This window comes from Callorhinus ursinus, unplaced genomic scaffold (genome assembly GCF_003265705.2).
Source record: "Callorhinus ursinus isolate GAN/ISIS: 27379988/994484 unplaced genomic scaffold, GSC_fseal_2.0 scaffold11, whole genome shotgun sequence".
Classification (NCBI taxonomy): domain Eukaryota; kingdom Metazoa; phylum Chordata; class Mammalia; order Carnivora; family Otariidae; genus Callorhinus; species Callorhinus ursinus.
In genome coordinates, this window is record NW_027397073.1 from 55421537 (window position 1) to 55447130 (window position 25594).

General features: G+C 48.5%; 1 protein-coding gene across 7 annotated transcripts in view; it reads right to left on the reverse strand.

Annotated features, from left to right (window-relative positions):
• Positions 1–716: 716 nt before the first annotated feature.
• The window catches only part of L3MBTL4 (L3MBTL histone methyl-lysine binding protein 4), a 508459-nt gene continuing 483581 nt past the window's right edge, over positions 717–25594 (reverse strand). For 5 of the 7 annotated variants that reach the window (XM_073898504.1, XM_073898503.1, XM_073898505.1 and 2 more), the window contains 3 exons: positions 14104–14273; positions 4966–5028; positions 717–2332 (listed from right to left, as the gene is read on the reverse strand). In XM_073898504.1, the coding sequence (XP_073754605.1) occupies positions 2165–2332; positions 4966–5028; positions 14104–14273 (401 nt within the window). In that variant the 3' untranslated portion in view covers positions 717–2164. Of the gene's footprint in view, positions 2333–4965; positions 5029–14103; positions 14274–21053; positions 21375–25594 lie in introns of those variants that run through there. The other 2 variants (XM_073898501.1, XM_073898502.1) reach the window with 2 other exon arrangements.

Below are 25594 nucleotides of genomic sequence, written 5' to 3' on the forward strand. Positions count from 1 at the left end.
ATCCTGGTGTTGTTTTGTTCTAGACCTTTCTGTTGAAATGACAAGTATTAAATATACGAAACATGCATCTCAGGTCTTCCATGGAGCCTATACAATGAGCAATTGTGAGGTTCTTTTTAATTTAATAATCTCCATTTTAATTTCTCGTTATTTTTTAAATTTTTTTCAAGATAAATTCAAAAGGTTTTTTTGCACCAAATGCCACAGAAAAATGGATCAAAATAATACATGAACAAGTTTTAAGAAAAAATTCCTATACATTGACATTGATATCTATTTACCTGATAAAAAATATAAAGTCCTATCAATTTGTCTTACTGGAGCTTCAATAATAACAAATCCCAGAATTTAGGCTCCACGCTGGATGCGGACCTACTTTCCAGCATGGAGCCTAACACGGGGCTGAAACTCATGACCCTGCCATCAAGACCTGAGCTGAGATCAAGAGTCGTGTTCCCTTTAACTAACTGAGCCACCCAGATGCTCCTAATTTCTGAAATTATTAACAGCCCCAGATGCCCCTAATTTCTGAAATTATTAACAGCTAGATCTGCTTCCCTAAGGAAACATATCCCAAGTACTCAAAGAAGGCTGACTTCTTTGCTGGCCAGTGCACGCAGTGCTTTTCTTCCGTGGCTGAGAAAAAAGCCTTCAGGCTGTGGTGTGGGAATAGGTTATTACAACATATTCATTAAGGCATGGAGGTGGGGGTTTTATTTTATCTGTTTATTTTCATTTAAAATATATTAAAATTTTAACACAGCAGAAGCAGGAATTTAATCGTACATGGCAGTCTAAAAACAAAACAAAACAAAATAACCAGAAAACAAGCAGCAAACAAAACTCCACAGAAAACAAAAATTTACATGAACCAATAATATATTAAAATTCCATTTAGGTGAGGATCTAAAAAAAAAAAGAAATATACACACACCTCTTAGAGAATTGTTTTTCTCAATGACCTACAGCTTGAGAATCTCTCCAAGCTCAATCAACTGTCTTCAACAGTAAGATTCTTAATGAAGCAAATGGGTGAGGTCTGTTTCTTTTCACCCCTCATGGCCCCCCTGAAAACAAGGAATCTCCACTTCCCTGGGGGCCTGTTTAGCTCTGACTGTGGGTATAAAAGAGGGGATTGTCTTTCAAAATTGTGGGACTGACTCCTCTTAAGTGTCAGATACAGTCACACAAAACAAATAAGGTCTGACAAGAAATCAGAATTGTTCGAACAAATCATAGCCACCAAGCTCCCTACTTTAGAGACCTTCCCTTTTAATGGTGTGTCTCTTTAAAGATGTAACACGGCTCCTTATTACACCTGCTCAGAAGGAGCTCAGGGCCAGTTACTTCTCCTGAGGCCGCCTCTGAGTGGAAGCCGGGAGGGGTTCGGTGCAGGTGGGTGTCTGGCCCTCGAGCCCATGCCAGTGGCAGGACAGGGTCCCCTGCGCTCCCACAGATGGCCATTGGGCACTGCCTGGGGCGGGGGGGGGAGGGGCAGTCCTTGGGAGGGCCCGGCCAGCTTCTGCTACATGCCCAGGCTGACTGTTCCCCTGGTCCTCCTGGGCAAGTTCCAGGAGCCACTGGGAGGACAAACAAGAAACGCTTAATGGAACAAAAAGAATTAATGAATCGTGAAAACATGTGCTTATTATTTTTTTTAAAGATTCACACTTTCCTGAGTAAAGTACACAAAAATCCCACATGAAGTCTTTCTAAAGCACCAGGCCTCTATCTCTTAGACTCACTGCGCCCAGATGGCAAATCTGAGCCAAGCTCAGATGCTCTGGTGAAAACATTAACAATGTATTTGTGAATGCTGTTTTTCTAATATTTTACTGCTTGAGAGTTTTATGCTTGAAAACTGGTTAATGGTGAAGGAGAAGAACTGAAGGTGTATGTGTGGGCTTCTTTGGTCTGTTTGTTGCAACACATCAGAGCCGGAAGGACCCCGCTGAAGATCAAGATGTCCCCAAAGCACACACGGGCCTGCATCCTTGGCCCTGGATCAGTCATCGATACCCTCTACACATCAAAACCACAGCCACTTTCAAAGTCCAAATTAAATATGGATATGACCATGGGGACATACAAATCAAACTAATGTGGGCCAGTTTTATTGCTGAAAGAACAAGGTCCTGGTGCCATGGCTGTTCAGGTGGTGTGTTTATCCTCTGGCTTCTTGGCCTGAGAGAGAATCTTCTTCGGTGAGGTCCTGGGAATTCCTGAACATGAGAATAGAGTTATAAATCTTCAGTGCCGGACCCAGTTTGATCTTCATCACCTTGACGATGTCCGTTTGTGTCAGAAGCAGGAAGGCTTTGCCATCAATCTGCTGCGAGTAAATAAACACACAGTTTACCCTCTGGCAACTTCTGGGGGCCAAGCTGTGGGACGCTGAACCGTGTCGACCTGCCTGCAGACCCCTCGAACAGGGAGACACGGCACCCTCTCCCGCCCAGCCCCGCCACTGCCCCACTCTGTACTGTCACCCAGGACCCGGTGAAATATGAACTCGATATACAAAATTTTGTATAGTGTTATGTTTCACCTCAATAGGCGATATTTCTATTGTTATGTTTAAAAAATCTTGGCCTGAATTTGTATCACGAGCCTTAAAAAAAACCTACTTGCATCCACCAAGTAAATCTCCAGGAATTTTTCCCAAGAGAACAAGGTGCAGTGTGTCTACTCTAGTGTTATTTGAAATAGTGAAATACTGAAAACAGTCCAGCATTTCAAAAATAGCAGAAGTAAATACATTATAATATCATCTAGGTTGGGGTACGAGGCAGTCACCAAAATTCACATCTCGATGAAACAATAATTTGGCAAATTCTTCATGAATTGTTAAGCAACAAACCATGACATGATGAAACAGATCTCAGTTTTATTCTGTAAAATTAAATGTGCATGACCACATATATACATACACATAATTAAAATATTTGAAGTCTTTATACCAATGTTAAGTGAAGTCAGATTTGGCCGGTGGAGTAGTGGTTTGATTTTTATTTTCTCCTTTTAACCTGCATTAAATTTTTTTAATAATAAATGCCTTTATAAGCAGAAATACATAATAAATGTTTTATTTATTAACTTTTTAAAATATTTATGTATTTATTTTGGAGAGAGCACGCGAGCGGTGGGGGGGAGGGAGAAAGACAAATAGACACCCCGCTGAGCACAGAGCCCCATATGGGGCTCGATCTCATGACCCTGAAATCATGACCTGGGCAGAAATCAGGAATCGGTTGCTTAACTGACCGAGCCACCCAGGCGTCCCTTATTTATTAACTTTTAAAACATAGTGGTCTGACATGTAATAGCTTTCCTGAGACTCACAGGATGCCGAGTGACCACCATGCAGGCCTTTTCCACAGCGTCTAAAATCCCCAGTCTGCTCTCCGTTTGAGTCCCAGGGACTCTGGGCATGTCCTATACCCGCCATCACCTATTTAAACAGACTGGCTCAGAAAGATTGCTGGCTGTAGAACCAAGAAGACAGAATGAAAGGGTTTTCTATGGTAACCCCCTTCCCTGAATCTAGCACTGTGATTCTAACTTCTTTGAATTAATGATACAAACCCTTCATGTCAATGACTCACTGAGGAAGTAAGGATCCCCCCACAGACACAAATTTTGAAATTTAAGTTTTAAATTAAAGTGGGAAGTTAAAGTTTAAAGTTTTAAGAAAGTCATAAAAAGCTTCCTGTGCATTTGTGATAGTGTCTGTTGAAGAATCGTCCATTTAGAGAACAAAATACCCGCAGAACTTTCCTAGGCACTGAAACACACTAACCCTGAGCTTTAAAGGCCCCTCGCACCGAGGAGAGATGAGACAAGTTAAGTGATCTGCCCACTGGGGGACCGCCGGTCATAAGAGCCAAGCTGGAGAATCTTGACCTGCAAAGACACCTGTGGACAAGGTGGGTCTTGGGCGCTGCTTGACGCAGAGAGTGGCCTGTATGTGCGAGGCCAGGCCAACCACCCTCGAGCCGGGCTGGGCTCAGGGGAGAGCAGGTGAACGTCATGCTTCCCTGGGCAGCTGCCCAGACTACTACCTGACTGACCCTGTGCTGAGTTCCCTGGAGATGCAGGACTTGCTGGGCTCTGAGGGCGCCCAGGACGCCAAACTCCAAGAGTATTTTCCCTGAACCATGACCTCTTAGAGAGGGAGAGTGTATGCTATATGCGGGAGTCTCTAAGAGTGTAGCTTTCCTGCAGACTTCTAGAGAGATGATGATGGTTCTGGAATCACACGGAGAGGGGCTGGAATCTGCCTGCCCTTTTCCGGCTGTGCCTGCAATTGTAAAGTGCTTAGCACAGGGTCCAGCACGTGGCAAGCCCACGATAAGCAATAACCACCGTATCTTCACTATTACTCTATAGCTGATGCCGTCTCTTCTGCGGCCCCTAGAGCTATGGCTACTAAGTCCAAGACAAATACTGAGCAGTTTGGAACATTCCCAACCAACAGGGAGGACACGAAACTCCGCAGAAGGACTTTCTGGCTTCTCGGCATTCCTCTTGAAGCAGGTACAGAGCAGGGGTACACAGGATGGTCCCACGTCACCACGGGGTAGACAAATCCCCTCTCCTCCCTGGGAGCAGGCTCCTCACAGGACCCCTCCTGCCCCCAGTGAAGCCTAAGTCATCACAGCAGAGCCTACGTGGCACCCATAAGAATTAACTGACATGTTCATTCATTCTTCCACCGACTAGTCTATTTCTTGAGCAGGCCCCTGGGCCAGGCACCACAGCATTCTGTGACAAAGCATGGCTAAGCATAAGCAAGACAAAGACAGAGGCCGACCCTGAGGTGCCCGACTGCACTGCTGGGCTCTGTCCCACACTGACCCCTCTCTCCTGCCCACCCAACTACTCTCAGTTACACTTAAGTAAATGAAAACAAAACACTTCTGGGGCCAGAAGCATGGAAGTATATATAATTTTTGCATTTCTTACCTCTTTCTTGAAGCACTTGGCATGCTCTTCGCAGCCCAGAAGAGACTGTACGAATTCAGCCACCTACAGTGTAAGATGAAAAGCCTGATTTACAACACACACCTGAAATAATTTCTTGGGTTGTAGTAATTCAACATTTGAGTAAAATATACTTCAAATTCCTCAAACACTTGGATTTGAAATAGTAACTGTCAAGGCACATTAGCATGTGCCAGCTCAGAAATTAGACCAGCCCCCAGTCTCTCTTCTGGCCTCTTATTGCCAGGCTGACCTACATGGGGTTACCATTACGATGGCAATGACAGCCTCCATGTGTGCAGTGCTGATATTCTGGAATCTTCTCTCGTCTGATCCTCCTGTCCACCCTGTGGAGTCAGGGAAGGCAGGAGGGAGTGGCCCGGGTGCAGTAGTCTCTACAGAGAGAGAAGGACTGTCCACCTGGCCCTTTCAGCAGCCCCAAGGCCCCCGTCTGAGTCTCACCCGTACCCGGCCAGCAACAGGGACTCTAGGGACCTCTGCTGGCCGAACTCCCTCATCAGTGACAGTGAAGCTGAAGCCCCAGGAGGTTTAATGACTTACCGAAAGTCATGCATGGCTGAGAAGTGCCAAGGATGGTTTTGGAATTCAAGTTTTCAGACTCCAAACGTGGAGTTCTGGAGAATTACCCTCTTCAACTTCATTTCCCACTCTTTCCCCCCCTGCCCAGCCAGCCACACACGCCTCAAGTTCCTTTTAATTAGAGAGACCAGACAATGACCTGGCTGGATGCACAGGAAGCTATGAGTGTTCCCAACGGATGCTTTTAGGAAGCTGAGTGAACAAACATCATAAAGTGTAGACTCTCAACGACCAAAATGACAAGTGGACTCTGGCCCCTTCTGGCAAGGTCTGGTATGGCTGCAGTGCAGGATGAAAGGCACGCCAGGAGGCAACAGTAACAAAACCTGGGAGATGATGTTTGTAAGAGCTATTGTCTTCGCTTTTAATTTCTGGCTCTCTGCGACTTGAGCCTAACGAATTGGGTGCACGTGAGCCTTCTCTCTCCTCTAATGGAAAAGGCCCACGGGAAGGCAGGGAGCTCAGGGCCTTGTATCAACATGTTCTACAATCCAAGAGCCCTGGGAGTCCCCCGCTCCGTGCAGGGAGAGGACAGTGGACACTGACCCACCCCACACTTGGCAGAAGAGAGCATTGCGGCCTTGGCTGATCTCCAGCTTACGGAGTGGCCAGGGACCAACACCCACAGGGCGGACCCGGGTCCTGACACCTGTACTCACACCCTTGACTCACAGCTGTATTTAATACAAAGATTTCAGAACATCTTTTTAGGGGCCATCAGCATGTTGGTGTCTGCTTCACTCACCTCAGATGCCTCAAGTATATTTTATCATGAGTCATCTACAGTCATCCTTCCAAAGTGCGGGATGATGAGAATTAAAAAAAAAAAAATCTTCCCAAACCAGTCATCATGCTGCCACACAACGGCATCCTCGAGCCCTAGGAGTACCTGGGAGGCTTTAGCATTCTGAGCTGCTTCGCCCAAGTGCCCCATGCTGTGTTGGTTGAGTTGATTGATTCACTCTTCTTAGGTGGCTGAAAAGCACGGAGCTGAGGAAAGTGTGGGGAGGCTGCTGGTGGAATTGCAGGGACACGTAACTGGGGCGAGTGACAGCAGGGTAACACAGAGTGACTCTCAGAGAGTTTCCAGGGCCTGGGACACTGGGGGGGGTGTAGTCCCCCTGTTCCCAAGGCTGCCCTCCGGCCAGGTACGCCCAACCCCCGCTACACGTAAGGCTCCTGCTGGGTGCTGGGAGGCGGGAGCGTGAGCACGTCAAGTGGGAACTTCCACCGTGTTTACCGTTTGAGCAGAGGTAGGCGGATAAAGGGAAAACGGCGAGTAAGGATGGCTTACTCCTCACTCCGGTACACGCTCAAATGTGCTAAGTTCGAGAGGTTCTAGAAAAGAGGTGGAAAGGCTGTGGGCTTCTAGCATGGACAGATGGCATCTCAGACGGGAACCCGGGAAAAGCATCGCAAGGGAGGTGGAGGCTGAGACAGGCAGTGCTGGGGGGCGAATGGCGGGGGGCGAGTGGAGAAGACCTTCTCAGCACAGAGCGTCAGGGGCAAGGCCGCCAGGGGATGCACTGCACACATGGCATCAGCAGTGAGGAGTGCCGTTTGGCTAGAACTGTGGAGCAGGGGAGCCGCGGGAAAAGGCAGGGGTGAGGGGCCGGCGGTGCTGTGTCCCCGGTGTGGGTACAAGGAGCCCCGGAGGGGCGGCTCTCTCTCGGCCACAACTTGGAATCCCCTGGACAGCTTTACACAGGAATAATGGTGAGGCTCAGGCCACAGACACTCTGAAGTCATCAAGCTGGATCTGGCCCAAGTGTTGGGCATTCATTTTTAGATTCCCCAGGTGATTCTCATGGGCAGGTAGGGCTGAGGATCCTTGCGCAAGAGAAACCTCAAGAGCTGATCTAGCAGTGTGGGGGGGACTGGGCAGGACGTCACTGGGAGACACCTGTGGCTGTCCGGTGGGGGCCCGCGAGGGCTTGGACACTCTGCACGGGGCAGAGCATGGAGCTGGAGGCAAGAGGCCCTGCAAGGTCAAATCCCGAGATCTGCCCGCAGGCAGGAATCAAAGCAGAGGCCAGGAAAACTGCTGGAGGGCAGGTGTGTCCCCACCAGCATTACTGACTAGGGGGACTGAGCATTCTTTGCAGCGGGGCCACCTTGTGTGTTGCAGGCTGTTTAGCAGCGACACTGGCCTCCATCCGCCACGTGTCATTTGCACCCCCACCCCCACGCTGTGGCAACCAAAAATGTGTCCAGATATTGCCCAATCTTCCTGGTTCAAAGCCACTGCTCTAAAGGCACGTTTTCCTGAGATGGCTCTTTCACAGGGCAAGAGGCTGAATGTCACAGCAAGAAAATTAAAAATAAAAAAGCAGGACTAGGAATTAACAGAAGACATACATTTTGTCACAGCTCAGTCACTGCCTCCTGGGGGAAAGCCAAGCCAGCAAAAAGGATCCGGGCTCCCCACAGACAGAGGGTCTTTTTAAAATACATATTCCAGGAACTTCCATTCACAGCAAAGGTGTTGTGTGTTGCTTTGATGGTCTGCATGGATTAAAATGTCCTTTCCTGGGCACACAGGAAAGAATCACATTCCCCCTCCTGTTAGCCAAGAAGTCACTGTCTATGTCCGAGGTAGACAGGATTCTTCAACAGGAACGATGAACTTGTCAGAGTTCATCACGGCCGAGCCAGCGGCCCCCAGCTGGCCCCGGGGAACCCCCCCCTGTGCCCCCCCGCCACAAGACGTGCATTTTGGGCCTTGGGTCTGAAATCCTCTGCCTCTTCCGAAAGAGATTCTGAGTCTCTTCAATCTATCCTTTTCCAAAGTCAAAAACAAGTTCCATGAAATCTACTGAGGCTGACTTTTCTGGCCAGAATTTAAAAATATCCAAAGGCCTTGATCATTATTCATTGTCATTATCCAGTACTATTAGTCGGTATTTATTCCCTCTAAGAATAAATTATATTTTGAGGATTAATAGAAAGCCCATTTTGCTACAAATTGTAATTGGAAAATGGTGGGTTCGAACATACCATAGAGTGCCGCCAGAAAGCTTCCCTCTCAGTCTCCCCTTAAAAATCTGTCTGCCTCTTCAAGTCTGTGGTAAATGGGAATGACTCTGTGAAGCAGGAAGGTACCGTCTGTTTGCCCGCACCCAAGATGGCTGTGTGGACGCGTCTGCTTGTCTAAGGTGATGGCGCTGCTGTTGGGGCCTGGGGGCGGCTGACCACCACCTTGGCTCCCAGCAGCACACCTGTGGGGAGGCTGCCTTGCGCGGGGTTCCCCAAGTTCTCAGGAGGGGAATGTCCCACAGCAAAAGCCCAGGCTTTGTCCTGGGACACTGAGTAGGTTAATCCTGGGGATGACAGAGCACTTCGGGAAGACTAAGAAAGATGACCCTGCACCAGCTCTCAGATGAGCCCATTACTTTCCCCAACTTACTTCCCCCAGCGACCTACTTTTCCTGGCATCCTCTCGGAGCTCCACAGGCCTGTTTCCTCCTGGGGAGCTCTTGCTCCCTTAAATCTTTTGGAACGGTGGTATTCTCGATCTTGCTGAGCCGGGAGCTGTGGGCCGGATTGCACTGGCTCCAAGTCCACTGGGGGCCGTTTCCAGCCTGGGTCTCATTTTTTTAACAGTGGAATTTGTTACTTGCCCTTTTTTAAGGGCCCGCTTGTATAAGGCTGCTATGCTGGTTAGCGGTATCCCGAATTTTTCAGAACACTCCCTCCTGTGTAAAGATTGCTTTTAAAGCGACTGCCATCTTTTAAAGTTAATGGACATTTAGGGAGCACTTGGTTGAGGCTATGGCGATTTATATGTGCTGCTTTAAGAAGCATTTTTGTTGTAAGAAGTAAAAGCACCCCTACGTGCCCCGAGCATACATGAGCCACATGCCTGTAAGGTGCACACAGCATGTCACCTCCTGCCTTCACGTGCCCGCGCACACCTGGTGGGAGGGTGCTGCATAAAATCCACCTCCCCATTTATTCACTCACACATTTTTAAGACACCTACTCTGGGCAAGATACTTTACTATAATGATGCAAAGAGATAGAAAAATATTTTAGTTCCTACTCTTAAGCACTTATACTCCTTTATAGACCATTTCCACGGCCCAGAGTACAAAACACACTTCACACTGACCGTAACTGGAGTGTTGCACATACCCACAGACTTCTAACAAAGGTTTCACAAAATAATAACCCTGACTACAGTTATGGTCTTTCCTCTCATCTTGTCTTTCTTTCTAGAACCATGAAACTGACTTCACAGCCTGCCCGTGCTTTGAAAAACACCGCGCTAAAAGAAACAGCCAGAGCACTCAAGGAGTGAGAAGGTTGCTCCCACGCTCTGGGCAATGTTACAATGGCCCTGGGCTGGCTTCTCTTTGCAGGTAACAGAATGCAGAGAGGAGGTCTCCCTCCCAGGCCAGGATAGCAGACAAAAGGAAACGTTCTTGCTCTTCATCTTCTGCCACAGACAAGACTCCTGCCTTGAGTGTCCCTGAAGGGCACTTAACACAAGGACATACAAGTCCATTTTCAATGTATCCTGTCTTGGGCTCCCGTGGTTCCTCTCTCCAATACTTTGCCTAATGAGAACAAAACACAAAAGAACAGCAACCCCCTCCCTTGGTCTCCTCTTGCCCTGCACTGCCGTTTCAAATCCTTGCTGCCCTATTCCCATTTTTAATGTGGCATCTAAAAAATCCAATAGTCACAAACTGTATTGTTGGTACTCACTGGAATGCCCCCTAAGCAACCCCCATCTGAAGGCTGCCTTATCTTCAAAGATACAAATAGAGTCACCACAAAGCCCACACTCTCACCCCACCCAAGATTCTTCCTGAGGGGCCTATGTTGGTTCCAGGAAATGTGCTACGAGAGTGTGAGAACACAGAAGGAAATTTAGGACATGCTCCTTGTCCTCAAGGGCACCTAGTTAGGGAGATTTCAAGACTATGATATATTAAACATGATGGAATAAGTCAAACTTTCTCTGGAATGCATCCTTGAGGGAAGTCACGGTTACAGAAGCATCATGACAGGCACACTTTATGAAGACAGCCTCAGGGATGATGGTTTTATTTTAAATCTAGAAAATTTTAAGGCCTCTTTCAGCAATAAAGGGCTGTTCCATGTGTATCCACTACGGAGAACTCAGGGACTGTGACCTTGGCCTCCTAATAGTCCTTGATGGCACCCTCCGTGTCCCCCATAGTGAGTCAGGCCCTCCCTGTTGCAGTGAGACTTGTGGCGTGACCACCACTGCCTTTCGTCACTCTCCCAAGCCCTTACTTCCTGCAGTGCCAGACTTGGGACTCACCAGATCAGAGGCCCCCTAAACTTCCCACTCACTATTTAATGTTCCGAAAACAGAGGTTCTGTTCTCTTTGGATGATGGTCCTCTTGAGACATTAATAAAAGCTCTGGCCCTCCTCTTAAGGACAAGGAATACACATATTGTCCACATTTTTTTCCAAATCCCTGGAAGCCCAGTTCTGCGGCCCCAGCCAGGAGCCCTGAGCTACATCTGGCATGTGCCCTGCTAAACAGGACACTCACCACCTGCCTCTCATTGACACTTCTCTGTTGTGGACTCCCTCTCCGACTGCAGTCCCCTCTGACCTCCATCTTCTGCGGCTCTCCTTAGACAACTGTGTCCTTGGTAAAGGCTCACTCAGGGCCCCCATCCATTAGTGAAGCCTCATGCGATATTTCCATCCTGGGAATAGGTATTATACATCTACTGCTGTGATGTCATCCACAGGGACTTCTCCCTTAAGATGTCCCATATGAAATTCACCATCTTCTTTCCCTGCCCCCAAACTGGATTCTTTCCCCCAAAGTTTCATCTCGTTTGGTGGCACCACTACTTTCCCATTCTTGCAGATGAACTCTCTAGCCCGCATATTGTCATCCCGGGTCCTAAACTGTGTGGTGCTGAGACTACGTACGCATGGAGTCACATTTGGCTCATTTCACTTCTTCACCTTCAGGATCTGATCTGTTTCACTGTGTTGTGTTCTTGCTTTCAACTTGAAAATGTCTGCCGACTTCGGGCAGTTCTTCTGCCCAGTGCAGACCCGGATGATTCCACACCGGGAGTGTGGTGGGGCTCCCTGGGCGGTGCTCCCTGGTCAGTCCCTCTCCTCCGCCTCTTCTCACGCATACTCCTGCAGATGGGTGCCACTCTCATGCCCCTGAAGCACCATCTCCACAGATGACTTTCTGTGTGAGCGCCTCCCGTGGCTCATGCCGCTGACTGACAGACACACAGGCCAGCAAGCATCCCGCCTCACACCCGGCGCACCTTCCCCATCCCGGGGCACTCCTGTCTGTGCCCCACGTCCGCAGGGTGCTTGGCGGGTAAGATGTCAGCTCAGGACCTGGCTCTGCCTGTGGGGCCCTGTGGGACCCTGACTCAGTCTCTAGGTGCCTCAACTTCCCTAACTGTAAAATGGGCAAAATAAAAGAGTACTTGCCTTACTCCCAGTATATTAATAGTGTTCACTGTCATTATCAATGTTAGTACAGGATGTGTCGTACATCTGCCATCCATGTATAAGTCGTACTCACTTGCAGGCAACCTTCCATTTTCCCCTTTGACTGGAATGGCTGCCCTTCTTTCTCTGCTTGGATGTGTTCCACTTTTGTTTCAATATCCAGCAGCTCATGATGCCCTTGTCATGCAACATTCATTCAACAAACACTACTGGGTTATCTGCTAAGTGCCGGGTGTAGTGAGAAGTTCTCCGGAGACGTGTCAAGTGAATGAAATAAGGTCTCTACTCATCTGGTGAGGGGCAGACAAGTGAGTGCAGGTCAGTGACAAAAAAGTCTCTGAGGAGATGGGAGCATGGCGAGGCTCCTGCAGGAGGGGAGCACCGTGCTGATGGCCGGGAGTGGCCGCAGGTAGTTGGGGTAGCAGCTGTGCCAGTGTGAGAAGCCCATGCGGGGACACGGGGTGGGAGGCCCACCGGGGGCATGGTGGGAGGTCGGGCTGGAAAGGCAGGGGCGGCTGCCCATGCAGGTGCTAAGGCATGCCAAGGACTTTGGGGAGCCAGGGACTGTGTCTCTACTATGTTCAGCTGCTCTGTGCACACAGGGCTGGGGCTGGATGCAGGTGGCTGCCTTCTCCAAGACATCTTTCTAAGCATGACGGTGACGACACAAGGGAAGAGAAGCCACCGTCAGTCTAACTTAGAAGTTGGTAGAACCTTGAGTGAATGGCTTGAAAGTCAGGAACAGATGATTGCCACTGAGGTCTCCATTATGGGCAGTGCTGCTACAAGGTCAAAGCCATACATGATTGGACCACAGACACACTCGGTCTTAGTTCAGTTGGCTTAGTCATGAAACCTGCATGCTTTGTAAACCGGTCAAAATTCATCAGCAAGGGGCAGGGGGCAGACCCTGCGTACTCTTTAAGGAACTGGATCACATTTAGTCATCGCTGGCTGGCATATTAAGCCAGCACTCCGTTACCAGGACTCTGGGATCACCTGGAAAGAGTGGAAGGAGAGGTGGGGCCGCGGGGTGTGCTGAGGGAAAGGTAGCAGCCCCGGCTGCTGCGATGAGGAGTGCTGGGCAGGGCAATCCTGCAGGCCTATTCCGTGAGGTGCTGGCGAGGAGGTGGATGGAGCAGGCTTGCCCTGAACCTCCAGCCTCTGCATGGCCTTTGTCACCTGCTCCTTGTCCGGGGCTGGAAAGGAAGGCCTGAACCAACGTTAAGTCAAGCTGATTGCAGGAAGTGCTCACTGAACATTTTGCAACTAATTTAACTCCAGCTCCACTGTTATCTTGTCCTTAGAGTGACCCAGGGTTTTCCTTCATTTAAAAAAATTAAGGCCCGACTAGTGGAAATAATACCTTTATTAAAAGAAACATCAGAGAGTGTATTCCTTAAAAGAAAACTGCTTTACATATGAAGCATTTCCACAGCGTTCTAGCAAGCAATAGGACTTACCTGATCCTTATTAAAAACCTACATTGTAAGGCACGGTTATATTAAAGTTGGATCTGTTTTCGCATGTGTACAACATCTTATGCACTGTTGTGATCTAATTCACTTTAAAAACAAACCTAAGGTTAACTGATCATCTGTGGCTTCCAGTGGACAAATGGCAGCACAGAGCTGTTCCATAATGAGAAGAAGTGGGTCCTCTGGGACCCTGCAGAACAGAACACCCTGAGGGGTGGGTGCTTCCCAGACGAGGTGCTGCTTTTAGGGCAGGGGCTGCCAGGGTGCAAGTCTAAAGTGCTTATACATGCATGCCTCCCCAAAGTAAATCTGTGATGTGGGACCAGAGGCTTGGGCCCCTCCACTGAAACTGGCCCTGGGCCGATGGTGACAGAGAGCAGAGGTGGCTCTGGGATACCGCTGGGGAGTGGGGGCCAAAACCAACTGGGCTATCCTAATTTCCTCAAAATTAGGCCAGCCTTCTCCCTTAAGTGTGGATCTGAAATTTGATGCTGTGGATTCTGTGCCTAGGAGGAATTCTCAGCAGCAGGGCCCCAGTCCCTCCAGGGCCCCAGAACAGCCCCGCTCACCTCATCCACTGTCCATCGGGCCACCTCACTGGCCTGGATGTTGGCCACACCTGGAAGGAGCTTGCAGTGCTGCTCCCGGCCGAGGGGAAGGTCCCGGAAGGGGTGGGCCGACATGGAGGACATGAAGACGGACTGGTGCAGTGCCTGCTGTGTCTGCTCAGCAGAATATTCTGGAAGAGAGGCAGGGTGAGTGAAACACATGCACGTGGGGCGAGTTAGGGAGCACCCCCTAGGTCAGCCCCTCCTCCCAGGGGCCCAGGATAAGACAGGTGCACACTCAGTGAGGACCCTGGTGTTCCAGTTGCTTGGCAGCATTGCCAGGAGGCGTTGCCACTGCTCTGTTTCAAAGCAGCTTTCCTGAGAAACAGATGTTATATAAGGCCCAGATGACTCTGGCTGTTTGCGAAGCGAGGTCAAATAATCTCTAGGAGACATTGTGTGATGCCAACCAAGAGCTAGGCTGTCACTGCCACTGGCTTCTTTCTCCCCAAATCAGAGGTCAGAGGAAGCACAGAGCCTTGCAGAACGTGGCTGTTAAATGGATCGGCCACCAACCAATCCGGGATGTGTGTGCCCACAAAGAACGACTTCTTCCTGGAAGCTGCTCTGTGTGTCTCCAAAGGCACAACAAGCCCAGGCCCACATCTGGCTTCACAGGTCCCCTGGGGGATGCTGAACGTGGAATGCAGCACAGGGTCCCCATGGGAATGTGGGTGGCAGCTGCTGAGTTAGCTCCCGGGGAGACACGATGACCTCTCGGGACTTGTGGGAAGAGGCTGCAGCTGAGATGTGACTGTCCCGACACAGGCACTCTTAAAGCGGACATTCTCTTTTTGGAGCAGGAGCTCTGAATGTGCTCCGGTTCTAAGACATGGAGGGCAGTGGCTGCTTGCTGGTTCAAGGCTGCTATCACCACTAAGGGGTAAGACTGCCCTCCCGCCTCTTACTTCTCCCCCGGCTTACGGACATGGTTTTCCACCTTCCAGAGTGACTTGACTCTTATGTTATATCCCAACATTGAGATGGAGCCAGATATCTCAGTTCAATTCCCTAATTATTTTGCTTTGAACATATAAGAAACAAAAACATTACAAAGATTTCGGAGAAAACCCAACTCATGCCTTTGTATTGTCATTTTTTAAGAGGCTTTCAACACACATGAGCAAAATAAAGCGTTGATATTTAAAATACTTTGAAAAGACCACAAAAAATTGTTTTAAGCCTGGTAGAAGTCTACGTTTCCCACTGCAAATTACAAGTTAAGAGAAGAGTAGCCACATAATTTAAAGTCTATTATGATGGTCTGTGTTTTACTAACAAGAGTCGGAAAAGCTATTATGCAAATATTTCTACCTCAAATTAATTACAGTTTTTAGTAGGTGAGGCTGACCTGCACTTTGCATGGTCTCACAGTTACATGCTTGCTGGTAATCAGAGGTTCCAAACTAGGAAGAAGCCCATCCATCACCACCCTGCCTGCTCGGCACAGACATCCTACATATTTACCGATGCTTGCTGTCTGCAGATAAAGAGACAACAAAATTGCGGCCTTCTCCCAAATTCTTATGCTCTAGTTGCAAGCAGCAGCAAATTCATCTCTAAATGCTGATTGTCCAACACTGACCTTTTTAGTATGTAAATAGGTTATCTCCCTCCGTGTAGTTCAGCCAACTGTATGTACAGCAGCCGGTTCGGAAGCGAAACTTCGCACCTTCTTAGCAAAACCAGTATGTTTACAAATGTGAATGTTCTCTAATGAAGGTGTCAGGTTGGACAAGGAGCATGTACAAAATAAGCCCTAAACACCCAGGGCAGAAGCGTCCCCGAGCCAGTCTGCAGTCAAGGCCACAGAGTCACCCAGGGCTCTCCTGGGCAACAGGGAGTTAACGCTCTGTGCTCAGAGGGATTAAGACCTGAGCCAAAGCCTGCCTTTATTCTGAAAAAGAATCACTGCATCAATCAGTTGGTTGCTTTTTGCTGAAATAGCGTGGATTAAAAAAAAAAAAAAATCACGTCTGTATCTCAAACCCATGCCCTGGGTAAATCAATCATGTGTCATTTCCAAACTGTATAGAACTCTAAAAGGACACAATTAATGAGTCTTATTGTTTTGGAGGTACAAAGATGTGAAGTGATGGTGAATAGATTTCTGTGATTCACAAATAAAGTCCGAAGGCATTAAAAATGTCAAAGAACTACTATGCCCCCAGCAGGAACATTCTCCACACTGTAATTCTGGAAGCAAATTGCCTTAGGTGCCAAGGGGTCCACTTGGAAATTCGTGTAAGGTGTGCTTGCCAGCACCAAACAGCACTGAGGTTCCTTAGTACCCCGCTTCTCATGGTTCCGGGCCCTGGAAGATGGGACCCGTGGGTCAGTTCAACTAACAAGATGGCCTTCAGGTTACAACTACAGGTAGGGAGCTCGGGCTGTGTGTTGCACACCTGAATTCAGGAAGATTTACGCTGCCTCTGGTTTTTGAATTCAGTGAACTGTGTTCCTATTATAAATCGAACTACTGGTCTGAAGGGAGGTGAAAGCCAGATTTCTCGAAGGATGAACAGAACTTAATGGAGAATAGGTTCCATATGACAAAGTGAGTCTTCCCATGGCAGGCGGGAAAGGTCTACCACCAACGTGTTGGGTCACCAGTCCCCTCACTGGCTTTGAGTTCTCATGGGTATAAGGGCTCTTGTCTGTTTATCTACAACCCCGTGTTTTGGGGGATGCTTGCCAGAACTAGTTACATGCTGAGCACAAATAATTCTATTATCAACTTTATAAAATGAGATGGGAAGCCAGAAAGTTGAGTTTTCCAGTTCAAAAAGACATGAGTTAGGTTAGGGAGGGAGTCCGAGACCAGGGAGATTGGAATAACCAGTCTGCCAACTCGAAGATATGATGGCAGTTGAGAACATGTACCCATGTACCACCCAGAGCTGGCGGGAGGGGGGAAGGAGAATGCGCGTAAGAGCACAGTGTGGTCCCTAGTATATGGTAACCACTCATTAAGGGGTTAACCCAGTGCTACTCTAAGTTTGTCTATAAGTTCCTTGAGGTCAGGATTGATGATCTGTGGAGGGATGATGCATTTTCAAAATTAACACCATGCAAAGACTAATTTTCCAGCAGTAACAAAAGAGAGTGTATGCATTTTAAAGAGTGTTTCATGGTGGTTAGCTTGCCTTCTTTGTACCATTTACCAGGTCCAATTTCTTCCAAAGCTGATGACTTTGGGGTGAGATATTCATGTCTAACTGAGAGAATGCTAGGATGGGCTTGCCTCAGAGGACTGTGGCATGGGGCGTGGAGGGTGGGGTCCAACATCGGGGTGCCTAGTTGTGAATCCTGGTGCCCACACAGTTGCTGAGTGACTTAACTCTGTGTATCGAGGTGTTTTAAATGGGATAATAATAATACTTATATCTCACTGAGTTGTTGGGATTAGAACAGCTCCTGGTACATAATAAGTGTTCAATACATGTTAGGTATTACATTACTGTTACAAGTATTAAAAAAGAGACAAGCTCAAAATGGGAGTCATTTGTGCTCAGCCCCACATCAGCAAACCAAGACTTAATACCTAACCTAATCACAGTTTCAACCTCTCCCAGGAATGTAATCTCTACCAGTCAGTCTGGAATTTCCTGGTGAGCATTTGTGAGGTAATCTGCCTGACAGATCCCTGCCATCCCCCAAACAAAGGTGACTTACCCAAAACAATCTGCTCTTTGCTTGTCTCTGCCCCCTCTGCCTGCAAAAATCTCCTACTTTGTACAGCTCCTCGGAGCTCCTTTCTATCTGCTAGGGGGGATGCTGTTCAATTCATGAATCACTGAAGAAAGCCAATAAGATCTTTAAAATGTAAAGTTGAATTTTGTTTTTTAACATAAGATATAAAGATATTTTAACTTCTAATAGTAACAAACGTTTGGACATAGAAAATTTCCAAAGCTAGCGTAGCTGGATATGCCTAAAACCTATGAAAGCTAAAATTCAGACTGAAACTCAGCGTCTTCAGGCCATGTTCAGCTTTTACACCCAAGTGGTCCTGGAACAATAGTGTCATGGTCGCCAAAGTCACGTGCAGAGTCCTAGTGGGAGGAAGGGAGCATGGGATCCGTGGCCACTGCCAATGCCGGCCAGGGCATCCACTGCCCAGGTACACTGGTGCCAACATGCGGGAACCGAGTAACACTGCTAAAATGCATTCAGCCTGCCAGCTTGGAAATTATGTGGCTCTTGACAGACTTTTAAAATGTGGGGTGATTTGCATCATTTTAAATTCTGTGCATAAAATTAGACTTTTGAAAATATCCACTTAAAAATCTGCATACATTTTTATGAAATGCGAACACACTGATTTTAACTTTTTACCAAGCCCAGCACAGCTCATGTCATATTAGATACTCCCTAAATGGTTGCTAATAAACTAAAAAGCAGAAGCCTGTGATGAAGGTATACACAGTCTTCAGAAACTATTATCAAATGAAAAGGATCAGGTCATTTGGTCTTGGGGCTCTTTGAGGAAACAAGAGGGGTTCTGGATTAGAAAAGGATGCCCACCATGAACAGAGGACAGAAAGGGTCTTCCTAACTGGGTGACTTATGTAGTTCAGCCACAAAGCCCAGCATCCGGTCCCAGTGTCCTCCTAACACAGCTGAGCAATATGGGATGCTTCCCAGTGACACTGCCTCATGCAGCAATGATTCCTACCCACCCCGCTAAAAGTCAGCCAAGAAAATTCAGCCTGCGAAAGCCGCCCTCCTACTAGAGGTTTTAATATTTTGATTAATCAAAATGTCTTTTGCATCAGAAAATGTAATGCATGTGCAATCCTGGCTTTGCTTCTAACACCAACGTGTGAGTGACAATAAAGAAAGCTATCCCTACACTTAAGATGTCTTTCCCTTTCCAGGAAACACTGAGCATGTAATACTTGTCACCTCAGTGGTTTGCCGTTTTTAGAACAGTTTGGTTGTAACAAGTTTTTGGCTACTATTTTTCTCTCACTGGTGTTTCTTTTGGGTATTATGAATTTAAAAAATATATTATGATGTGTTTACTCATTGCAGCCAAGGCACTTTGAGATTTGGAGCACTCGCAAGTTCCCTCAGCCAGCACGTTCAGCTGTGTGTCCAGCTCTGGGGTAGGGTAGGCCCTAACTTAGAGTACCAGGAGTCTGGGCCGTGGATCTGCATCCATTCAGCAGCACTCAGAGAGGAGGAAGTAAATAGTTCCACCTCCAGCAACATTAAGTCATTACCTTTCTTGCAGAGGCAATGAGATGCTGGAATCCTGAGGACTCTCTGATGAGACAGGAGTCTCAACGGCAAGTGCCATCCGCTCCTGAAGGGGAAAACCCTACCTGGGCACAGGCCCTCTTCTCCAAGTCCACAGGGAGAGCCAGACGGGCCTGGCTGTGGGGGCCGTGTGGCTCAGGGCTGCCTCTCCGGTGTCATGAGCAGACAGACGTGGGACACACTACAAGCACAGTCTGCTTCCCCATCCCACAGACTTCACCAAAGTCTAAAGGATTTCAAGATGCAAGGATTTTAATTCATCTGAAAATAACATGAAAGTAGGTCCCTGATTTCTTCTCTGCCCCTCTCGTTCTCCCAACTTCTGCTCCACTCCCACAAAGGGAAAAAATCCTTTATGGAAATGTTCTTTAAAAATATGGCTGTTTCTTCACAAAGGCGCACACAACAAAACCGAAGCAAGTGAGTCATAAATGGTAACCAGAGGCTGCATGGCTGGGCCTCGAGTTATTTTTAATCCCACTAACTACAGAGACCCATTTCACAAGCCACCCTCTCTTCAATGAAAGGGGTAGCAATTCTACTGTGTTCTCTGCTCTAAAGAGGAGGAAGTGAAAAAATAAAATGGCAATGGGTCCCCATATGCAATGATTTTTTTTCTCACCTACTGTATACCGTGACAATCACTGACTGACTCTCCTCCATTTACCCAGCACTTCCTGAGGCGTTACTCTGCTTGCAGCCCTGTGCCCCAGTAGTGGCTTCCACTGGAGAAGCATGGAAACGCTCAGAATGGGCTTTGCACTTGGCAACTGTTTCTTCTCACGATCCCCTAGTTTCAGGTCTTTGTTCTTTACAGGCTTGGGGAGGTCATTTCTATGCTGCCTTATCTTCTCTAGATTTGACCAGGCTGGACTCACTCAGTCCCTCCTCATTTCTATTTCTTTACCCCCCAGGATCCTCCAAACAAGAAGAAACAGAACAAGAGGAGCCCAGGAGCCCGAACAGCATCAGCGAGACAACCACACAGTCCGTGTTCAGGAACACACCTGACAGGGGTTCAGTTTCCAGTGGGCACTTGGCCCACTGCTAGTTCACACTTGTAACTTCTACTCCTGCTAAAACAAGTGGGGTGATTTGTTTGCCGTACTGTGCTGTTTCTTCGTAACCTTATTATTTAGAACCCATACACTGGTATCTGCAGAGTGCTTTATGATTGCAGTTCTTCATCCTCCCTCCTCACAAACCTGCTTCGTCTGCACCAATTTTATATGAATGTGGAAGATGAAGCACAGAAATGTCAGGGACTGGCAGGGACTTCCCAGGGGGCTGATCAATAGGATCAGAAGTTGAATGAAGAATGTTGCCCGTTCTAGATCTGTGTACTGGCCACAAAGAAGCCACACGTGGCCCTGGACTATGTGGACAGTGCAACCTGAGACGTGCTATAAGTGTATGATGTGTCTTAGATTTTGATGACTTTCACACACACACACAAAAAAAGAATGTAAAATATTCCCTTACATTTTTAAATCTTGATTTACATCTTGAAATGATATTTTGGATATATTGGGTTAAATAAAATGCCATTCAAATGAACTTTTCTCATTTCTTTTGTTATTTTATACGTGGCTCCTAGAAAACTTCTAGCTCACAAGCCGCTAGCATTGTGTTTCTACTGGACAATGCCGTCTGGAGGAGTGCTGAGTTGTGGCTTCTCTCAGATCTGTGCCGGGTTCAGGGAGGGCCAGGGGGCTGACTGGAGTTAACACGACCCCTCGTGTTGCCCTGTTGTTGTCATGATGATGCAGCCCCAGGCAGCCTGCACCCCCACCCCCCAGCCACTGCAACCCTGAGAGTGGAGGAAGCCAGGAGACTGGAGATTAAGGACAGGCCTCTTGGGTGGTTGAGTGCAGCTGGAGCTCCGGTCTTGGCTCCACGGTTAACTGGCCAGGACGCTGGAGTTGCACACTGGTACACTGGTCTGGCACACACAGGATGCTCAGTGTCTGCAGAGTTGGTGAATAAATGACTGAATGAAGAAATGCATATATCGGGAAAGTAGGAACTGTCTTCAATTACTACAAATGCAAAGAATGGTGGCTTTCAAAACCAGATTAGGAACCACTCAGATTTCGAGCCACTTTTTCTCGAAGTGTTGCCGTACACCCCCAAATCATTAAACTCTCAAGGAGCCTGTGGTAACTCAGCTGCTCTCTTTCCTCACCGGTGACTGGGTCCCAAGGGGGAGGATGGACACAGAGCTTTGAAGTTTCTAGACTCCTTATTGCCATTTTCTGAGAGTCCTTGATTGTCATGGAAAAGCCCAGCCTCCTCTGAGGCCCCACTTTTGGGCTTTATAATTCATCATCTCTGCTCAGAGCTAACTGGCCTTCCCTCCTCAGCCTTGCTTCCTCATTGAAAAGCCAGTGCCCCAGCCCACGGTCCCTGGGCCCTCCAGGCCTACCTTCCCTCTGAGCAGGTGCCACCACACTGGCCTTTCCCCTTGACACCCCTCCTGCATGTCCTCACTGTCGCGTCTCCGAAGATCGAGAAGCAGCGCTCCTTACGGGCGGGCATCCAGCCCCACAGCCCACTGCTGGCCTTCTTCCCTACTGACGAGCATCTCCTCACAGCTCCTACTCAGTGGGCACCCAAACTCTATCCACCCCCTGCTAGACACTGCAGTCTTCCATTTCTCCCCCGCACAGCTCTCTCTCTTCCCTGGCCCCTCCGCTGCGCCTTTCTCCTTCGGCTTCCCCATCTCCTCTGATCCTCAGGGTGCTCCTCCCGCCCCCTGACCTGCTGGCCCATGGGACACAGACTGCCCGGCTTCTCTCACCTTGCTGCCTTCACAAAGGCGCCTTCTGACCAGTTTACACCCAAACACAACTCGATCCTGATGGGACAAGTGATTTCACAAGCTGGGGAAGTGGCAAATAATATCACAAGCTGGGGAAGTGGCACATAATACTAACTCCGTACAGTGAGACTCAGTCCCCTTGTCTGTGAAGGGATTCAGCCACCAGCTTTTATTCCTGAGGCAGGATTTTAGCTCCTCCTTTTGATCCTAGAACAGCAAACTCTCTTGTAAGGGTCTCTGATGCCAGGAGTCTATCCATCAGTTCCCAGATGCTCAGGGTTCCCCACACAGAGGCCCTCAGGCCTCCTCACTGTCCTCAGCCCTCAGCAGGGGGGTGTCCTGCCTCCTCAGAGCAGCTCCCACATGACCCCCACCACTTGCTATCCTATATGGAAATTGTCTGTTTGCTTTGCAGTCTTGATTCATGAAGTATCAACTCAAGGGCAGTCATTTCCAGTTCATGATTGCATCCCCACGGGCAGCACAGATCTGACACATGGTACAGCAGAGTACAGGTGCTTAATACCTGATGGGACTGTTGAGCCATCTGAGGAACTGTACTGCAGAGACAAATAACGTGGTGGCAAATGCTAATGTGCTCTGTGCCAGTGAAAACAATGAGTTTCCATCTTGTAGGCCTCTTGTTTGCCAAATATACTCATTACCGAAAAGGTTGAGAATTGTTTGTGATATGGAATCTAACTAACATCTCAATTTTGATATTTGAGAAGCAGATACCCCCTGGTTTCATTTTAACAAAAATGCAGAAAAATCCATATTAACTTTTGAAATGTTAGTCATCCAATAAAAGATTTCAGTGCAGCATATTTTTTGATGGCTAAAGGGTGAACTTTTCGTTTAATATCTGCTTTACACAGCTTAAGACATCATTAATTAACTCCTTTTGATTGAATACTACAACGCACTCAGCATGTATTATTTTTTTTATCCCCTCCAAGACCATTTCCCTTCACTTGCAAACGTGAGACCATAATTGAATGGACCCTGGTGCCAACTTGACCAAGATCTGGAGTCGGTCTTCTCACAGTGGGCACCCCCCACCTGTTCACTTCCTATTCCAGCTCTCCACATGCAGTTATAAGAAAAGCAAACCCTATTTGAGTTGGCATTCATAAATCTGAAATGCCCTGCCCTGTTTAGAAATGTCAGTGTGGCACAAAAGAAAACAGTACCAAGCCTGAGAAACAGTTTAATTGCATCTTAATCCCAGCAGTGGACCGTGGTGCTGAATCATAAGGAGGCCAATGGATTTGAGTTGAGGGCAGGGCAGGGGGCACTGGCCCCTAAGGTGGCAGCATATGGGACCAGTGCCAGTGCCCAGGCCTGTGTGTGTGCCGAGTTCCTAACTCCCTGAACTGTTTCTTAGCTCCAGTAATGTAAGGGTGGCGAGAGACGAGTGAACTAATACATCATAAACCTTAAAATCTTACACAACCTACCTCGGGGCGGGGGGCAGACACCTCTGTTATTTCCCTCTGCATCCCCACCCCCCACCTAGCATACTAACATCGCACCTGACACCGAGCAGGTGCTCAAAAGCTGTTTGTTGACAACCAGCAGGGCAGGTAGAAATCCTGAGGAGGGAGGACCATCCCTGTTGACTGATGGAGCCCTGAGGTTCCCCACTGTGTGCGTGCCATGAGGGAACACCATTGCATTTTGCCCCCTTTTTCTCTGCACTGCCCTATTCCTAACCCCTGGACACGCTGCTGGAGCAAGGAGTCCATGGGTGCCCAACCTCAGAGAAACCCCCGGTCAAACAGTTCCTGAGGACCCCACGGTTCCCAGGCTCGTGGTGAAGCCCAGTCAGCCCAGGGCACGGTGCTGTGCTTGCCAGCCGGGAGCACTCGATCAGAATGACAAAATGGCACTCGAAGGGATGGGCCCCAGGGCTGCCAGGGCCACTGGGGGCTTCAGAGCCCTCTGTTAGCCCCAGTCCAGACTTGGGGCGAGCTGGGAACCAAGGGGACAAACATCTGCTGGTTGCCTCTCACTGCTGGTTTTATTTTCTCCACAGGACTTCACGGGGGCAGTGCTGTTAGCTCTCTTTTGCAGATAATGCAAGGGTCTCAGACACCCGAGGGAACTTGGGAAAACATATTCAGCAGGCAATGGCAGGGTTGGGATGCTGACCCCAGAGCCCACCACAGGAGGGCCAGTTCTTTCCTCTGATCCTTCAAGAGTAGGTTCTTTGTGTCACTGCCTCCACATCTCTGTATAAAGGGTGAGAGGCAGAAGTGACTCTTAGGGGAGGTACGGATTGTGGGGCCTGATTATGCCGGGGAAGACAAGAATCCTCTTTTTTAATAAGGAAAGCCTCTCTGCTGCATCACTAAGACAACAGACCTCCACACAGATCTTTGGCAGTATTGTCGTTTTTATCTCAAAATAAACTTGTTTCTGGGGATTCGACCTGGAAACTGTATAGACTGATCAAAAAAGCACTCAGAGCCTTGGAAAGGACAGGGATTGAGTGCTCCGCTTGGCAGGAGGGAGAAGTCGGCCACCCCCAGTGCATGAGCCCAGGCGCCCAGCCACCTCGGCTGGGGAATTCGGCGCAGCTGCTCACCCTTCCCGTCTCTGGCAAGAAAAGCTGCTCCTTCCTTGGCAAGGCGCTCGGCACAGACGCTCCCTCCAAAGCAGTGCCAAGGGCGCCCCTCATGGAGGTGCTGATGTGGTCACAGAGTCAGAGAAATCAGCCTGTGTCGTGGGGCGCTCGGAGGTCCAAGTGATGGGTCTACGTGTCTTGGAAGCCAGCCTGTTTTCACAGAGACGAGCTGTTCTCTTTTGCAAGTGGGCCTGGGGGAACTTTTCCAGCCTGGGACAGCCCTGAAGGCCCAGCAGTTTCCATTCTGAGGCACCTTCCCTCGCCTCCCTCCTGCTCTGGGACAGGGAGGCACTTGGCAGAAGCCAGCCTGGCCCTTGTGAATCCACACTGAGCGCCCCCTCTTAGGTGTTGATCGTATCTTTTACATGTGATTCTTTCTTTTGTTGAAAACACATTGACACATTAGTTTGTGGGCTTCTTTTTACATTTCCCCTTTGGGCAAATTCAATGAGGAAGCAGCTTAGAGGATGTTCCTTTTTTTAGGAGTTGTACATATTTCCAAAGTATTCCCTGCTTTCAGAGAGGCAAGACACAGCGGTGCCCCCAGGAGAAGCTGCTGCTTGTGTGGTCCCTGTTCTGGTTCACTTGTAAACACCAAGATGATGCAGAAATCCCTGGTAGCCGCTGTCTGTGAAGTATGTCTCGTGTTAGCGCCCACATCATATTTCCCTACTACTTAGCTTTCCGGTGAGCCCCTCCTGACCCTGCTCCCAGTTTTTCCTGCATGCACAGAGCAC